General features: G+C 41.5%; 1 protein-coding gene across 3 annotated transcripts in view; it reads right to left on the minus strand.

Annotated features, from left to right (window-relative positions):
* smarca2 (SWI/SNF related BAF chromatin remodeling complex subunit ATPase 2) overlaps positions 1–19,553 on the minus strand; it is a 64,504-nt gene that overhangs the window by 36,074 nt on the left and 8,877 nt on the right. For all 3 annotated transcript variants that reach the window (XM_079516792.1, XM_079516790.1, XM_079516791.1), the window contains 13 exons: positions 14,426–14,552; positions 10,734–10,907; positions 10,126–10,299; positions 7,464–7,634; positions 5,784–5,834; positions 4,831–4,961; positions 4,386–4,443; positions 4,005–4,099; positions 3,528–3,675; positions 2,880–3,043; positions 1,635–1,701; positions 1,428–1,538; positions 481–723 (listed from right to left, as the gene is read on the minus strand). In XM_079516792.1, coding sequence (XP_079372918.1) covers positions 481–723; positions 1,428–1,538; positions 1,635–1,701; positions 2,880–3,043; positions 3,528–3,675; positions 4,005–4,099; positions 4,386–4,443; positions 4,831–4,961; positions 5,784–5,834; positions 7,464–7,634; positions 10,126–10,299; positions 10,734–10,907; positions 14,426–14,552 — 1,714 coding nt within the window. The remainder of the gene's footprint in view (positions 1–480; positions 724–1,427; positions 1,539–1,634; positions 1,702–2,879; positions 3,044–3,527; positions 3,676–4,004; positions 4,100–4,385; positions 4,444–4,830; positions 4,962–5,783; positions 5,835–7,463; positions 7,635–10,125; positions 10,300–10,733; positions 10,908–14,425; positions 14,553–19,553) is intronic.

A 19,553-nucleotide genomic window follows, 5' to 3' on the forward strand; every position in this document is an offset into this window, starting at 1 on the left:
TCTGCCATCCACATTTCGGATTTAATTTGTGCCTTTGTACCGCGACGTTGCCGCCATGTAAAAGCTTCTGACGAAAGGTAAACAGTGTGTGCTTGTTCCAATGATACTAGAGTGTGTGTAGCGAGTGTGTGGGGGCGGGGAAACTCTGTCTTTTAAAGTGAACGCGTATGCTGGCACTGGGAACTGTTTTTTTTTGCTAACAGCTAGCGGTAGAGATATAGTTAAATGATGATGTAAGATGAAGGGATATAGTAATCGCTAAGAAAATCAATAGTAGCCGCCCTTGAATAAAGCATAAAACGACGTTTCTGCTGGGCATTTAACCACTTAAACCCCAGCATTCGAATTCTGGGGAAAGAAGAGAGCAGATTGACAAGCGAGTGAGCTTGTCGATTGGCTATTTTCAGCAAATACAGTGAATCTAATCTGCTCAACCAAGAACACAAATGCCAACATAAACAAACCAACGGGGGGTCTTACCCTCTCTCCTGTCATGGCAAACGGGGCGTTGAACCACTGCTCAAACGTGGTGCAGCTCTTGAAGATGGTGGGCAGCAGGAAGTTGAGCAGCGCCCACAGCTCGGGCAGCTTGTTCTGCAGTGGCGTGCCCGTCAGGAGGAGGCGGCGCGGCGCCACATAGTGGGTGTTCAGCACCTGCGTCAGCTTACAGTGGTGGTTCTTCATGCGGTGGCCCTCATCCACAATCATGTACTTCCAGCGAATCTGCACACGATTCAATGTTTGGCCATGAAATGTTTTTTTTCCAAATTTCAAAACAAACAATAACAATCACATAACACACATAACAATCGAAATAATTTAAAAAAGCGGCTAAAAGTAAATATAGCGGTAAATCTGTCTAATTATTATAAACAATAATGGATAAATTAATTTCTCATGTGGATGCATTCATAGGTGTGTCTGTGTCGATTTTGATTAAGTCATGCACCCCATAACAAATGTGACCAAATTTGACTGAGGGACTGCCTTTGGATTTTTTTAATTTTTGTTTTTTCATGTCATATGAAAGCAGGGAATCACAGCTTCAAATTGACATATTGGTTCAGTTTGACCCACCAGTTTTGGAGATATGGCTTATAGAGTAATGTCTTACAGAAAACAGCAAGTTGAGAAAACAGGCTCGAAAGGTTCACTTCTGTGGTCTCTAACATTACACCTAGCATTTATTTCATATCGATTTCAGCTCTGATATTTATTTCAGACATGCTCTAGTATGTGAAGAGTCTGTCTGTGCTATTAACACAAATAATAATTTCTCCTCCGGTGAAAAGCTGGAGGCTGCACGATGGCAGCCCCTCAGTCAAATCTGGTCAAAAAAGGTGCTGTCCCAATATGTTATATGTTCTTAAATTAAGCTGTCTAGCTGTACATGAAAGTGCTGATAATTAAACAGAGGGGTCATTCACCTTGGCCAGTATTTGCTTGTCCTTGATGATATATTCATAAGTGGTGAGCAGAACATTGAACTTCCCACTGCGGAGCTGTGGCACCAGCCCTCGCCGCAAAGCAGGAGTGCCCTTTCACAAAACAAGTTAAGAACATGGTCATTTAGGTCATTAATCTGGCAGTGAATGAGTTAAGTTAATAATGGCTAAAACAGTGACACCTCTCACCTTGTAGGCAACTTTGACCACAGATGGGGACCATTTATCAAGCTCATAAACCCAGTTGGACATGGTTCTACATGAGGAACAAGACAGACAATCAAAAGGAGATTGAAGTTTGACAAAGAGCTCTCTTAATACACACAACTCTCACTATATCTGTGAGCATCGATCGGTGGTTCTGGACAACCACACATATCCGAACGACTCGACGGTGGGCACCGCCTTCCTTTGAGTCCTAGCTGATAAGCACCTTTGTTTGACTCTTTCCCGGGTCATACTAGGGAATCACGTAATGTTGTGGCTGCGGTTACATGTTGAGGCTTTTCATTCGGAATGAAAATGTTTACATGGGAAATGGACATTCCAAATGAGTGCTTAATTTTACTTGGGTGGCGTCTCGGACAAGATATCCATCCTCTCTCATATTGTCTGCAACAGCTTTGTAGAATTCCGCATTTTTATACTTTATACCGTCTCTGGATTATTCCTAAATCTTCTAAAATTTGAATTAAGTACAGAGTCTCTGCTCTGGGCCACCTCTTGCTCTTCGTCACTATCTTGTTTGTTATGCTCTTCTCGCGCCAGAGTGTTCAAGGAAACGAGCTTTCGCAGAAAGACCAGAGTGAACTTGAATCCGAATGAGTGTAGACATGAGTCCAAATTATTTCAATCAGATTCAAAAGTCTGTTACATCAGATTGGATTTTAAATCAGATTGGCCATTTTCATTCCGATTTAAGTTTTTGTAGGCCTAGGTGTTTACATGACTTTTAATAGTATTGAACTTTTAGGGGATTTAACTGTTCATGTAAACATAGCCACAATACATTTTCAATCGTAATTTATTTTGATGTCACACGCTCTTTAAATTTTATTTTTCACATGTAATTTGGCTGTAATATAATACTGGATTTTAGCTAGGGAGAGGAATACAGGCTTTGCTTTGCTCGGAATCAGCCCCCCCCCCCCCCCCCCCCCCCCCCCCCCCCTCCGATCGGGAGCGGATGGTAACTTTCGTCATATTGTAGTCAATGATTTGTAGTCATCTGGCAGGAAACCACAAGACGGAATCAGTACTACTCCTGCCTGATGACTACAAAACAAGACTACAACATGACGTAAATTACCATCCGCTCCAGGCCGGTTCACACAGCGATTTTGGAACACAGACCAGGCTTTCCACCTCGGAGGAAAGCGAGGTTATCCCCTCCCCCCCCCCCCCCCCCCCCCCAGCCCCCAGAGAGCTACTGACGAGAGAGGAACGATGATGAGATAGGGACCGTTGAGCCTCTTCATCTCCATCAGGTACGTGATGAGGGCGATGGTCTGGATGGTTTTGCCCAGTCCCATCTCATCAGCCAAGATCCCGTTTAAGTTGTTGTTATAGAGGGACACCATCCATTCCAACCCCTGGACCTAGACACCATAGAGAGATATAGGTGATATAACTTAAAACAAAGGAATTTGAGCATAACCCAATCTGGACCAATAATCTGTTTACCAGGTGCGTAGAGGGTTTATCAAAACAGAAACATGCCAGCACTCACAGAAATGTCTTTAAGATTCTTTAGCTAGATAACAAGAAATCAAACACATCTGGCTGTTACACATGTTTGATTTCTTATCACACTGGAGAGGGCTCTGTGGAAATGTGTCCACAGTCCACATCTAAATAAAGGGACCTTTCTGCTGAGTGCTGAGACAACAATAGGCCCTCAAATGCTTGCCAAGGAAGAAAAGTTCTACAGCTTGTTTTGTAACCTTCTCTAGCATTACTGTACATAAAAACAGCATACACTAATATCAAACAACAAATTATTTGTGTTGCCTTTAAACGTGAAGGACTGACAACTTGATGGTAGCCTGAGCGACTTTCAAAGCGTTGTACTCAAGCGTGTACCTGGTAATGTTTGAGCATGCCGTTGACAAGAAGCGAAGACTGCTTCTCCACTCTCTCGATGACGGCATGCGCCACACCGTAGTAAGACACTAAGGCCTGCTCTCCCGCCGGCACGCTGTACTCATCATCTACGTCTTGCTTGGCAGACCTAGAGCGTGATGCATGACAATGTGTATTTCAGTCTCCCTGTTGTTAATTTAATGATGTGTTAAGCATCTGCTAATTGCCCAAATTGTAATTGTAATTGACTTTGATTCGGTTTTCAACTGGTGAACAAAAAGGACTGGTATATAGAGCATAATGAGCGGAGTGGAGTGGGAGCGGGACGATTCTGTTTTTAAAATGGGTGAGAGTGTCCTCCGCTCCAAGCTGCTCCAGTCAACATGAGCGAATAGCGAGCGTGACAACAGCCCCCTGGACCGAGGAGTGCCATTTTGTCCTGCTCCATATTTCCATATAATTGGAAATTATACATACACGGTAATGTGCGTGTCGACTGTCACTTGCTCCCCACTGGCATCGACAGGCCTCTTCTCCTCAGAGTCTGCCTTGGACACAGAGTCCTCGTCCTCCTTTAACACATAATGAAAACACCATAGGACTTAATGGACTCTTAGGGGTTGGAGATAATATTAAACAACGAGTTGTCCCCAAGGGGTGTGTGTGTGTACGCGCGCGCGTACGTGTGTGTGTGTGTTGAGTGCGTGTGTGCGTGCATGCTACAGTGGTAATGAATTCGGTCTGTGATGCACTGAACCACGAGCAATCCCACTGGACAACGGTGACATTATTTGGAAAAAATGCTTTTCTCAATCTACCCTCTGCTGTGCAGCAGTGTATAATGACATGGCCACTAACCTCTTCCTCAAAGTCTGAGCCACTCTCTTCGCTGTCTGACCGTGGGGCCACTTCATATCTGCATTGAAAAGGCAATTAGGAAAATCCATCAACTGGTGAACAAGCAAGAGATAAAGACGGTAACAGTGACTGCACCAATCAGTCTTTTATTTAGATGGCAGCTAGGGTAGCACTTCATATCACTGTGGCAAAATGAGTAGCTTGATCATCTCATCAGTTATTTGTGAGCTGTTGATTACCCAGTTACACCATCTATACTTAGTAAATGTATACTTGTTAGGGTCAGGTCTGTAGTGGGCCCACTCTTTTTTCCATCGACACAATAGCCAATCTACAAGCTTTATAGCTTGTAGCTTGTCCAGCGAATGTTCCCCCAGAATAGGGATGCTAGGGTTCACGTGGTTAAGTGTATGTACTATTTAGAAGCAACAACGGTTGGTCTTACCCAGGGTTCATCTCTAGCCAGGCCTCCAGCTGGCTGGACTTGGGGGCGTCCGTCCCCTGTAAGACTTTGCCAGTCTCCGTCTGAATCACCTTGACTGGGAGCTCGCTCATTTGGCTGCACTCATCCAGGGGCTAATGGACAAATAGACAAGTGTGTGAACGTCAAAGTGAAAATGAGTTGCTTCAGATTAAGAGGACACCTCAAGCAAGTATTTTAAGCACGCTTTAAACACATTTTAAACACTGAATGTACCTGTTGGTAGTTTTTTTAAGCATGCCTCATGGAGGCTTGTTATGTACATTACACAACTGCATATGATGCTAATGTTTCTAAAAGAACATGTACACACCTGCAAGTCCTGCATATTATGCTCATGTTCTAAACTGACTATGTAGGCTCTGCTAATACTGTAGGTGGTCAAATCTTTCAAGAAGATTGTAGCTAGGTACTGTAGTAGCTCATATAAATCAATTAACCACTTAATCACCACCTTTGTCGTACGATGGTGTCAACTGGTGAAAATGGGCAATCTACAAGCTCACAACGCGTCACAATGCGTTGTGAGCTTGCATATAGGCTATTTTAATAAATAGTGTAATGTCATGCCCAAAATAGGGATGCCAGGTTAAGTGGTTAACACCAAATTCAGGCAATGCTAGAATTGTGCAAATTTATTGAGTCGTCATGTAAATGTGAATAACTGTATACATTCAACCCCTACAGTAACATTCAGTGAATTCACCAGTGAACAAAAAGAGAACAAAGGTTTGCTTAATTTGCTGTTTGTTTATTAAACCATAAAACATACTTGTAACCACTGTGCAACAAATGAATATAAATAACTAAACTAACTGAACCAGGCCTACCTATACTCATCATTTCCTAGATTGAATAAATATATTATTTGTCTTTATTATATTAGACAATAAGTGTTTATGTGGATTCAACCTTACCTCTCCATCAGGTCCTATAGCACTGGTACCTTCACCATCTCCATCCACCTTCTGCATGTCAAACATATGTAACAAATATGAAATGTCACAGACTATTAGCCCTGGTCCTGTGCATTAGTGAGTTCTCTCTAACGCCCTACCAGGAACGCCTCTGCTGCACACCAACACAAAATTCTACTGCCGTTTTATTCCCAAAACGTATATTATACAGAGAAGGTGGGGTCCTGAGAGGCTTCCCAGGCTGGAGAATATACTTTCAACAACACAAAACAGTCTTTGTTTCGGTGAGTAGCAAAGTAGTTTACTTCAATTTTAACAAAGTCGGACCCCTCCCATGCCAGTGGATTTTTTTTGTTGGTGTGAAGCAGAGGCGTTCCTGACAGGGCGTTAGAGAGAACTCGCTCTGGACCAGGGCTAACAGACTATTAGCCGGGGAATTATTATTATTACTATTAATTATACACACTAGTTATGTTCTAAAAACGCCTTCTAAAACCAAACAAAGGTTTTCTGAAAACGTTCAACATACAATTGTTTATTTATTAAATGTTTTGAATAATAATTTATACAAATATTTAAATAAATAAATAATGATGTTGCATAGCAACAATTAATGAGACACAGAAGTAGCTCCCAGATTGAACAACGTATAGGTTGCAACAGGTCTAAATGGGTTAACACAATTTTCTGGGATCAATCAGATCTTAAACTAAAGGGCAGGATTAATGCCTGTCATAATGCATTCATCTGGAGCTACCATCTGTTCACAATCTTCAAACTTACACCATCTGATCATTCAAAAGGCCTTGGCAGATGTCTACAGACTCCTTAATGCTCCGCTTCGCTTCCGTAAGCAAATAAATATCTACATTTCAAACAACGTAACCTGAGCTAACCTCATTGCTCTCATACTTATCTTGCATGCGTCTTGGCATGGATGTTAAAGCACACATCCACTCGGGTGTTGCACTCTGAAAATAGCAGACCTACAAGCTCACAACGTGTCCCGGCACGGCACGTTGTGAGCTTGTGGGTCGGCTATTTTCAGCATGCAACCAAGTGTAAAATCAGGCATTATGACACCAGCCAAATACATTTTAGTAGTTAACTGTAGATTTTAAACTAGACTAAAGTCAAACGTTCAGATGACAAAAATATGACTAAAACTAAACTCATTTGTTGTCAAAATTAACACTGGCCACGACTGCACCTGTCACATTTTATTGAGATAAGACTGTATTCAGAACTACTGTGAGTTTCAGAGAGAAAGGAACTCTTTGACTGAAGAGTTTCTGTAAAATATTGTAAACGGTAACAACTCCAGAATTTTCTGAGCAGACTCAAAATAGTAAGGAAATATCTGCGCCTGCACTGTTCTGGGCTCTGGCTGAGACCAGTTTGAAGCTAGTCTTACGCAAACACAAACTCTGTGTGTAAGATAGAAGTGTGCCCTGATAGCACCAGACAACCTCTCATTTTAAGACAAACCATAATTTTTTATCTAAACAAAATGATAACTGTGTCTGTCGGAAAATGAAATGAGAACTGCGATGCCCTTTTGCCACTTTCATTGTGAATTAACAGCAGTTCAACATTACTTAAGCTCACGCCTGGCTTAAAACTGCATTGACAAGTATTGACGTGGCGCACGGATCAATAAAAACGACCTTCCATCCGTACCTTCTTCTTCTTTTTCTTCTTCTTCTTGTCCTTGGCGGCCTGCGCAGCCTTGTGCTCGTGGACCAGGTTGGTGAGGTTGGCCACATACTCGTCCGTCTGCTGCAGCAGGTAGGCCAGCCGCTTGTCTTTCTTCTGGTCAATCAGCTTGCGGTAGCCTTCCTCGTCTTCGGCCTACACGGCAGGTGCGGACAAGGGACAATGAGTTAAAAGGATGACACTCGGGGGGAAAAAAAGATAACTATGGGGCTGTGCGTAAGCATTGCAGCGATATCACTGCGTTTGGAATGGGGTGTGTAGTTTTCAAGTAGGGGAGCAACAGTTAAACAAACTAATGAATTTATTCGATTATTAAAACATATTATATATCGATTTGAATAAAACAATTCATTTGAAAAAGATCTACAACACGTGTCACAAATCGATGCGTTGTGAGCTTGTAGATCGACAATTTTCATGACATGACATGTCAATTGCTTCTGATTATATCATTATTTATTATTTTACACAAACATAAAATATATATGCCTATATATCATATAATCACAGTAGTACTATGTTCATGTTGTGTTTACAATAATTTAAAAAGTTTAAAGGACACAGACACACTCGACTGGACTCCATCCATGCACAGTCAATGATGACGAGTCAAGGTGAGGAGGAATGAAGTGGGAAAATCACCAGTGTGAAAACGCTTCAAATTAACAAGAGGATAAAAGAAAGGCTGTGTGACAAATATGGGACACGCACATGGCTTTCTGCAGTGGCACAACAAATCATGAGTCATCGAGTGCACATTCAACAAATGTAAGTACGGGCCTGCGCTAATTAGAAGTATCGCCTTGTGCAGCAAGCTTCTGGCTGCCCACATATTAAGCAGTTGGCCTCAAATAAACCCCCTATTATTGGCCAGAGAGAGTCTGACGATTGTTGTGCCTATTTTTGATTTATTGAATACTTTATTATTTAACAGTTTGCAACAAAATAAAAGACACATTGGCACATGTCTGTTTCATGGAGGCTATTGATCTGCATTGCTTATTTGCTTGCCTTTATTTCTTGTAAGAAACGACATGTGCAAAAAGATCTACTTTTGGAAATAACTCGTCTTATTAATAATAATATCTGGTATTTATATAGCACTTTTTTTCCTAAGTAGCCTACACAAATACGCTTTATTTGTTATTATTGGTGCTTAAATCCTTCTAATGGACAACGCATTGTGGAACCCTTTTTTCACCAATAGATATGCAATCTCGCCCCCCATAGGAGCTATAATGAATTGCAGCTTGGCTCAAAGCACTGGAAGGATCGATGCTCGAAGGTTAAAGAGACACTTCACCCTTTTTGCAAAAGAATATGTGTTAATGACGTTTAGGAGATTTGTTTAGGAGATTTGTGGGTGTAATATGTGGTTTAAGATATTAGCAGTGTTTATGATGTCATGGACACTGGGCTCACTTCCCTCCTGGGCTACAATTCACATAATACTTTGGTGCACTGCTCCCCTTTGTGGATAGAGGGAGGGCTGTCTTACTGAGACAACATGTAGTCCAGGAAGTAAGTGAGCCCAGTGTCCATGACACCATGGACACTGCTAAAATCTAAAATCACATATTACACACATAAAGACCCCCAGGAAAGTGTTCTAAATCTTCTAAACATCATTAACATATATGTTTTTGCAAAAAAGGGTGAAGTGTCCCTTTAATATTTAGATTAAAGGGAAGCTCGAATCCTAAAAACAGGGCTCGGGGACAGCCATATGAGGTACGTTGTAATAGTTTATAAAGTGACAAATACTTTCTCAGCTCCCAGAAGAGCTGACTCATTAAGAAGCTTCAATGTGCCTGTCACTTTCAAGTCTGTTGTGCCGTATACTTTCACTGATAAAAGCAAACTGCTTGGTGTAGCACTTTGAAATTTCACTTTTAATCAGAGAATGTTGGGAAAATTGCTTGTCGGCATCAGCATATTTCATCAACAATGATACTTTTGCACAAGTTAGCAACACTTCCACACTGCTCTGTAATAAAACAGTTTGCTGTGGATGTGCCTTTAAAGCAACTGCCATTATGTATATTTACACTTACTTATATATACTTGGTTGACCGGTGTGCCCCTATACTTGACCCCCTCCTTTTCTTCCCCTCTACACCAATTCTCTTATCCAAAAATAGCCAATTCACATCGTAAACATGCGTCGTAAGTCGCAGCTATTTTCAAGAATATTCACCAAATGCTTGCCTATGACATAGTAGTAGTAGTAGCCTTGCCGAGCCATGAGGCCCATAGGGCAGGAGCCTATCTCCTGTTTCTGTAGCGTGAGATGTACAAGTACACCCCCTGGACATGACGCTAGTATGTCACAGGGACTTACCCCCAATCCAACCCTTGATGCTGAGTGTCAAGCAGGGAGGCACTCACTGGGTCCCATTTTTACAGTCTTTGGTATGACCCGGCCGGGGATTGAACCCCAACCTCCCAGTCTCAGGGCGGACACTCTAACCACAAGGCCACTGAGCTGGTAATCGCCTATGACATGACCAATATAGATATGCTAGGGTTCATGTGGTAAATTATAGTGAAGCTAATGACAACAATGATTGTAAATACACTTCTTGAGAAAGTTGTTCATCAATGGCTGATAAGTCTTGGCCCATACCATGAGTCTCCTCATTCTCTCCTTCTCAATCCTCTCGGTTTCCTTCTTCTGTTCTCGCTCGGTGTTGGTGTGCCAGGTAGCAATGGCCTTGGTGAGTTTCTGCATTTTGCCCGTAATAGACCTGTGGTATTCCTTGAAGTCCTTAGCATGCTGAAGAATACTGTTTAGATACTCCTGAAACACACACACACAGACACACACACACACACACACACACACACACACACACACACACACACACACACACACACACACACACACACACACACACACACACACACACACACACACACACACACACACACACACACACACACACACACACACACACACTATGAATTTTAAAACAATTACACACAAAAACACATATGTCTCATTTTAAAACTTAAGAGCTTTCAGATATTTGTTTTAATATGAAAAGAAAAAGCTGATCAGGGTCTGTCCATTTCATTTCAGACATAATGATAATTGTAATGGATTCGACTCGTACCTCAGAATCAACTTTATTGGGGGACATTTGAATATTTTGGGGTTTTGGGTACCAGGCATACCAGTGCTACCATCTAGTGTACGTATGTATGTGTGCAGGTGGCTGTTGAATATTTCACCTGGTGTTTCTGCCTGCGCTTCCTCTCCTGCTCAATCTTCTGCTGTTTCTCCAGCTTCTCTGTCATGCGTGCCTCCCTGAGCGTTTGCCTCTTGCTTCGCTTGTAGGCCTTGGAGTTGAGGGCCGTTTCCAGGGTGGTGTCTCGCCTCATGCACGCCACCACATCCTGCCTCAACTGGGAAGAGAAACAAGTAAAAAAGTGAATTAGAAAATAGTCAATCTACAAGATCAAATTGTGTTGGAGTTGAAACATTTCAATGTCTTATAATTTGGCCAATAATGACGTGCCCAAAATCAAGGGGCCAGGTTTAAAGTGGTTAACTAAAACTATATTTTTTAAAAAAGTACAAACTAAAAAACAATTTTCCATTCCATTTTATGTTGCTCTGAATTACGGTAGGACATAACAGTGTATTTTCGACTTCTCACGACCACCTCCACCTAAGCCAACCAGGAGCACCTGGAGTTAGGAATGAACAGAGATGGTTTATAACCCAGACAATTGCTTGTAGAATACAGTAATTTTGGTGAAGGTAGGTAGGGTGAATTATCTGTACTTAAACTAACCTCAGTGTATTTCCTAGAGCCCGACCGATACAGTGCATCAGTTTGGGTTTCACGGTATCAGTGTAAATGGCAGCTAGCAGGAAACATACCTATTTCTTACTTGTAGTAAGACAACTAATGACACTTTGAATGACAAGCTTATCATGTACTTGGAAATTGGAATTGCCTTATTCTTTGTGCAGAATCAATTACATTAGTGCCAAACCTCATATTAACAACAAACTGTTTCAGTACAACATTCGTAAACCTACAGCATGGGCTATTGATTGGTTTTATAACCCTATTATTAACACCAAGCATTCGTTATAGAGCAGTGTGTAAAGTATGTTGGATGTGCTTGGACACAACTCATGTTTTGTGAGATTCAGATGTATTACATACATTCCATCTACAATACTTCTACAGTGCAGTGTCTTCAATAATTGTCCTGCCATCAGGCTGTGGCTAAATAAACTGTGCCTGCTTCACATTATATATTTTTGGATTCTCATTTTAAGTCAAACCATTTATTTTTTACAACATCAATGGAGTGTCTTTCTGCTGTCTGCGTTAACAGCATTAGTGATTCCTTGCCATGCTTTTTTTATCTAATCCTGTCGAAAATTGTGCTTCGGTTGCTTCTTTAGGCCATGACTTATTTGCATACAAGCCTTAAATCTGCATTCCTTTTCTGGTGTTGACAGGGTGTCTGCTTATTCAAATCAACATGAACAGGAATTCAGCAATTCAGTAATAATTGTTATTCAACATCAGTTACACCTGAGGCACACAAGTGACTCCATATGTTTAATAAATCCCATGATGCTTCTTTGTATGTCATTTTCTTAAGAACAAAAGTAACAAGAATTTCATCGTCTTTAATCGTTTACCCGCCAGGAACATAGGAATTTTAAAACGTAGAATCTTGTAGCCTGCCACAAACGGAAAAGCCGTTTTAACAGCGATGTATTCATTAATGCATGTTTTAATACGATCGTATCGAAATCTACCGTCAGTTAGCTTTGTTATGCTTCTGACACAATGGGCGCGGCCATTTTGAAAATGCGCGCGCATCCACTTACATTGCCGGCTCTGGTTTCAGACGGCTTTATCTCACAGAAGCGACATTGCAGAGGACGCTTTGTCCCAGACAAGCGTTTTCAACGGCCTGTAGCAGGCGCTGTGATACTCGCGGTCCACTTTTTCCACCACCGACCGAGAGAACGAGCACACAGCTTCGTCAACACACACGGAATGGTTTCATAGTAAAATGCGATACGGATATTTGGCTCTTCAAAGTAAGTGTCACGCGTGATTAAACCATGGCAATACGCAATCGAGGGATTAATTAATGGCGGCAGGCTAAGAGTTAATGTCAAATAAACTACCATTCTCTATTTAACTTCTAGCCATCTAAACAATTTAACTGGGACTCAACACAACTCCCCCAATGCAGTTTAGGGCTGCAATAGTTAATACAACATTATCAATTTAATCAATCAATATTAAAAAAATTGATTAGACTTAGTTTTTTTGCTGTTTTTGACATAGATTATAGGATATGATTTTGCGACCGCGTTCCGTTTCCTGTGGGTCTGCGACTCCGCTGTTTTTACATATTTCATATCAAAGCAAAGCAAAGTTCTTTGTTTACCCAGGGTGAATGGACTAAGCTCGAGATGCTTGTTTACAGCCAGACCCTGCTCATAGAACATTTCATGGTAGGGGTTCAATGCCTTGCTCAAGGGCACTTCAGCGGTGGTAATTTTAACATGCCGGTCCGGGGATTCGAACCGGCGACCTTTCGATAACAAGACCGCTCCGCAAACCGTTCGGCCACCGCTGCCCCAATATGTTCACTGACATATGAAACGTACCCCCCCCCCCCCCCCCTTAATCCCAACTCGTCTCGTCCTTGGAAGTGAATGGAGCTCAAGTTAAACCCTCTACTCTCAGTGAAACGCACCCGAGTTGCAACTGTATTCAGATTGCCTCATTATAGGTGACAAACATTTTCTACATTTCTCACAACACGTTGTAAGATTGTATGTAGATCAGCAAAGTTTAAAATAGGGCTTAAGTGGTTAATTAGAATTAGATGATTAGATTTAATGAATGTATCATTGTTTTCATGTCAATTCTTTGTCCATTTTTTTTAAAGGAGCATTCAGTGATTTGGGTGATTTGGAAAACCACCCAGTCCGCCCGGTAACAAAATGTGCACATGCACGCTCTACAGTGGGGGGAAGTGCAACAGGCCAACAGCATGTGCACTAAGGCCCGCCCCCAGTCGATCATGATTGGAGGAAGGCCCCTCTCATCCTGATTGGATGAAGGCTTTGCCACCCGCCACCAAAACTGAAACTAGGGTTTTTTGACCCCAGGGGCTCACTGGGGACAGGGAGGAACTCCTTATATGGTCAGCACACTCTATAGTAGGGAGGATTATCCAGAAAAAAAGAAAAAATAAGTGATATTTGAATTAAGTAAAATCACTGAATATACCTTTAAACACTCTTCTCAATAAATCGGGAAAAAAAATAGAATAATTGCTAAGAAATAATCGATAGTTGCAGCCCTAATATAGTTAGTACTTCATTTTGTTCAATCTAAGACATATGGTGCAGAATCCACTCCAGGGAGGATATCAGGAAGACAAGCAGCTACATTGAGGATTTACTGTAGGGAGTGTAGGGGGTATCCTCATAAAGGGTATTTGTGATCCTCCAGGGTAACTTTCCTCTCTGTAGTTGACCCATCCTATTAAGAGCAGTGTGCTGTTCCAACTGAGCACACAAGGAACAATTAGGTGTTCAGTGTCTTTCTCAGGGAGACCTCGCCACCTGCGGGACCTTCCGATTCCCAGATAGTCGTATATAATATATATATAATATAATAGTTGTGTACCTCCTGAATCACTGCCGCTTCCGATGAGAAAATTGTGTGAAACCTGAAAGACATACATGACTGCTGTCTTTGGCTAGTGATTATTGTCTTTGGGATTCTTCTATGGATTGCTTTTTTGATTATTGAATAATCGAGAAGTGCGATTTTTGTTTTTGTTTCAAAATTTGTGGAAATAGTGGATCTACAAGCTGGTGAAACTGCTGTGAAACATGAAAGGCGTGTGACTGCTGTGTGCTCTACCTGTCTCTGGAAGTTGAGCAGACGCAGAGCCTTGAGCTCCACCGTAGCTTTGGACCTCAGGTCATGGGGCAAAGAGCCAGGCAGGATTTCCAGCTCCTGGATTCGATGGGCAATCCGAGCCTGCAGTCTGAGGAGACAACACAGTGTAAGTGTAAAAGCTACAGAAGTAGCTTATTGTGAATATAAAGTGATCAGGAAAAAAGGACTACAGTATTGCAGTCATATAATAGTACACAGACAAATCCTCAGTGTACAAACGTTTAAAAAAAGGATTCCCCATATAATGTGTTATGGTCTGGTCATAATTCACCAGGATACTGAATGGCTTGAGGCTAGGCTTAACCCTTAGAAGAGCAAAGACGCCAATTGGCGTCTTCATCAGAATTCCGTAAATGAGCAATGACGCCAATTGGCGTCTTTCTCTTTTTTGATTAATCTAAACATATTAATATGCTCCGAAGCGCTGTTTAAATTCCTGAGCTTATATTCCAACTACATTACCCAGAAAACCCGTGTCACGTGACACACGTGTACGTGTTGCCATTGGAAGCTGGTCCCACCCCCTGTAAACAGTGGGGGCAGAGGGAGTCTTCATAGTTTTCATTGTTTTGCCTGTTTTGCCGTCTCGCCCGAGCGATTTTCTAGCAGAAAAAGTTGAAAGCAGTACTATTTATTTGAGCGAGTTTTGTGGTAGTAGTATTGATCCATACGCGTCCCAGTCGCCTTCTCCAGGCGGAGTAGCCCTGGTCCAGTGCTTACAGCGAGACTCGCTGCTCCCTCCCTCCTTTTTTCATTGTCTCCCCATCGTCGTCCGATGAGCTATACCGGGAAACCATTGAAGAAGACGATCAACCCGGAATGTTTTGAGGTAATCTTATTGTAGAAAATGCCCTTCTATAGTGATCAGAAATCATAAGATGATCGCTACAAATAGATGCTTGGATAATTACTACTACTAGTCAGATCATGACGCCAGAATGACTCACCACGATGGCCCCCAGCCATTAGCCAGCACCAAAGGTGCTGGCTAATGGGGGGGTTGGTGTCGGTCGGTGCATTGGTGCTGGCTAATGGCTGGAGGGTGGTGTCGATCGGTTGGTCGGTGCAGTACAAATGTATCGTAGCAGGCATGCACGCATGGCAGTACAAGTATTTTATATTGTAGCGTGCCTTATAGGCGATCTGATCTTTAGAGTAATGTTCGCTCCTTTTATTTACTGTCTACAAAGACGGAGAACAAACATGCATCGTTTACTGAAGCAACGCGTGGTTATAATGACCTTGCTACAAGGATCGGAGGGGGGACGGGGAGTGAAGCTAACAGTAGCGTATTATATAAGATCTGTATGACGTTTCATTGACGTCTGAGCTTGCATGATAATCGCATTCATTGTATATTGTATACAATCATGATTGTACATTGTTTAGTGTGTCTCCGTGTGATGATGATGATGACGATGATGTCAGATAGCCTACGTCCGTCCCCCCCCCCCCAACTGGCTATTGGCCGGGCTGACTACAGCTAAATGTTTATTTTTATATATTTAGAACTGGCATCAGATGAGGAGGAGGATGATGATGATGATGATGATGATGAAGACGAAGAGTCAAGACTGCGATGGAGTTCTCCGACACTGAACCGGATGCATTCATTCATTTCAGTTGTTTTTTTTTTTAAATTTAGCCTACACACACACACACCGTCAAGAACAACTGGAATGCAGTGGTTTGGGGACACTGGGGAGTTTGGGGACAACTGTTTTGTATGTAGGCCTATTTATTTTCTGTAATATTTATTATAATTGTATTATGTTAGTAGTCATAAAAAATAAAAGACGCTTTTACAATGAGTTAGACCTGTCATGGCTATTTTGTTCACTATTCTGAGGTTTATGGTTTGACTAAGCGAGTTTCAACTGTGATTTACTCTGTAACGGTAGATGGTAAGAACCCAATTTTTTGTTATAATACAGTATACATTCAAGTCTATATTTTGATACATATCATGGGCACAAAGTCATATCAAAACAATGTCCTTGGATGTGTTTTTTATCAAAACTGTTTCTTCACAACAGGTTTTTGAGATACATGCATGAATAGACAAGGTACTGGTAAGACTATGTAAACATGGTATATATCAAAATGTGCGTTAGAATGTCTAATTTTACCCCAAAAAAGAATTGAGTTTATATGATGTTCCATTTCAGAGCTAGGGGGACTTTTAGCTGGATAGGTCAGATTGATCATGACTGACCATGCTATTTATAGATGGCAAAATATCTACAGTGGTACATGTGAGAAACTTTTTATTTTATTTTAATTGAACTAGACAACTCACCCTTTAAAATGAGATATTGCATGGCTATGTACGCCCAGCAGAAAAAAAGTTATTTAGAAAATAAAACTTCAACCGGGCATAACTTTTTTTGTTGTCCTAGAAACACTACCCAGTGTAAATGCAGGCTCTTTTAAATGGCTTCCAACACAAAAACTAAACATTTTATCAACTCAGTTCATTTTTTTCCTGGAAGCAGACAAGCCAAGCTTTCTCTGAAGGTCTTTCGTTGTCACACATTCACAACAGAGAATTTTCAATAAATCATTCAAAAACGCCATTCTGCCATAGAGAAGTCCACAAACTATATAGAAATCCTTGAAACTCTCAAAGAGTTAAAATAATTAATATAGATATTTTTGGAAATCTCTATGGGAATAATGTATGGGGTCAAATTTTGGTCAATGGAACCAGAAAACCACTGGAAACATTGCTATGCCCTATACCAAGGGTTCTCAACGTTTTTTGGCTGGGGACCCCCGGAAATGCTTTGGTCATGTCTCGCGACCCCCGCCCGCCCCCCCTCCCCACCCCCAATACAAATTGACCACTACAATAACCTTAATAATAGAGAAGATACATCTTAAATATATCCAGATAGGAAAGTTGTACTATGTGTATTATGTAAACTCTTAATTTCCATTTTCCAGCCATTCAGTTGCAAAAAAAACAAAAATAAAACAAATAATCTGGGTACCCCCCCAAATAATTTGACGACACCCTGAGGGGTAGCGAGCCCCAGGTTGAGAACCCCTGCAACTGAATGGCTGGAAAATTGAAAGTTAGAGTTTACATAGTACACATAGTACATGCATACATTTTCCTTAATGATTATATCAGGTTTCAGTATTTAATGATGTATTTTCTCTATTAAGGTTATTGTAGCGGTCAATTGGTATTGGTGGTAGGGAGGGGGGCGGACGGGGGTTCGCGAGACATGGCCAAAGAATTGTCGGGGGTCCCCAGCCAAAAACGTTGAGAACCCCTGCTCTAGACCAGCGATGGCCAGCACATCTGGCTCACAGGCTCAGAAGAGAAGACTGAGCAATGGTGTCCCCTAAGGGCCATCGAAGGGAAGCTGCTACCCTCGCCCTGGCAAGGAAAAACTAGAAACATGACTGGCACATCCTTCATGACACCTCAACGACAGCAGCGCTTCCAAGCAGACTCAAGCCATCCCTACAATAAGGCAGCACAAGAGATGTTCCGTTCTATATTCTAGGAATCCATCACTATATTCTGGACCCAGGGGGTGCCGTCACAGTTGAGGACCTACCACGCTGGCAATTGAACCTCCTGAACAACCTATCCACTGGGGTCGAATGCATCAAATCATCAATGAAGAAGTGGGGCTTGGCAAACAGTGTAGCATGCCAGTTTGGAGGGGCTGGGCAGACCGCTAAACATATAATTACCATCTGTTTCCGGTCACCCGCATAGTAGCTTGAGAGACAGTAGATTGAGTGATGGCCAAAATATTGACTAAATATTTGACCAGTCCAACAAAGAGGCACTTAGAAATGTGGGTAGCACATAAGGATTCTATCTATACTATACGACACTGATGCTGTCACTATACACAAATAATTACAGAAGAGACACATTTTCAGTGTTCACCGAAGCCCCATTTTTCATTTGATAATTGCTTCAAAATTATCCTGATAATTGGTTCACTGTTCCATTGTAAGGCTAATTAAATATACACAGAATATATTAATAACAAACCGTCAAGCTTGAAAAGGCCTTGAACAACAGTTCACAATATTCTGCCTTTAGGCATTGAATCAACAACAGATTGTTTGTTTTTAATGATTTGATGCAGACTTTCTGTTTTTGCATAAATAATGCCAGGGTGGAAATGAAAAGTTGGGATGAGTTTCTTTATACAGAGCTTTATTAATATTCTTCTCTAGAATACCCAGTACCTAGTCTCAAACCATTAGTTGAAAATCCAATGCTCACAATCAAGCAAGAAATGGGGTGTTTGGGGTTTTAGAAAGGTATTAGGTATAATTATTAGGTATGAGGTGTTCTTTAACCTAACCTATTTTCCAATGGATCCAATGTAGTTATTTTAATCACAAGCTCTCGTGAATACTGTACAATTCATTGGTTAAATATTTAGAAAACCAATAGACAACTTAACCACTGAAACCATCTAGTCTTAGTGAAACGGACCTGAATTGCATTTTTTCAACAGTACGGACTGGAGGCAAGAGGGAAGGAGGAGGTTGGGGGATCAGGACACTACAGCAGTGGTTCTGGGGACCCCCAGGGGTCTTTGGTGGGGTAGCAAAATAAGGAACAGTTTCAACATTTAAGCGTTATTTTATCTTTTGGCTATTTTAAAACACGATGCAACACGTTGTGAGCTTGTAGATGAGCACAGACTAAACACTTTCACATGATGGTGACATCACTGTCAGTTCCTTCGGTTTTTGTATTCTATTCTTTTGCAAACCAGCCTCAAACGCGTTAATACATCCATGCTTGTGCACACTGTCACTACAAGCTGACTTTTTGACACTGAGACATTAGTCTGATGTATGTCCAGTATGCTACATGAATTATTGTCATTGTCATTTCATGACAACATTCAATAGAATTATCAGAACATGTAACCCGAGTAATCTAGTCTGCAATAGTGTAGTGTCCAAACTCAGCAAACTTCTGAGACTTAAAATAACTTCACATCGAATTTGTAAGCGTGTTCTTTACAATCAACACAATGCCCAAAATTGGGATAAGTGTTCACATCCCATACTCGTGTGAGGGTTGTGTGAGTGAGTGGCA

Source organism: Electrona antarctica (assembly GCF_951216825.1).
Source record: "Electrona antarctica genome assembly, chromosome: 12".
Lineage (NCBI taxonomy): Eukaryota > Metazoa > Chordata > Actinopteri > Myctophiformes > Myctophidae > Electrona > Electrona antarctica.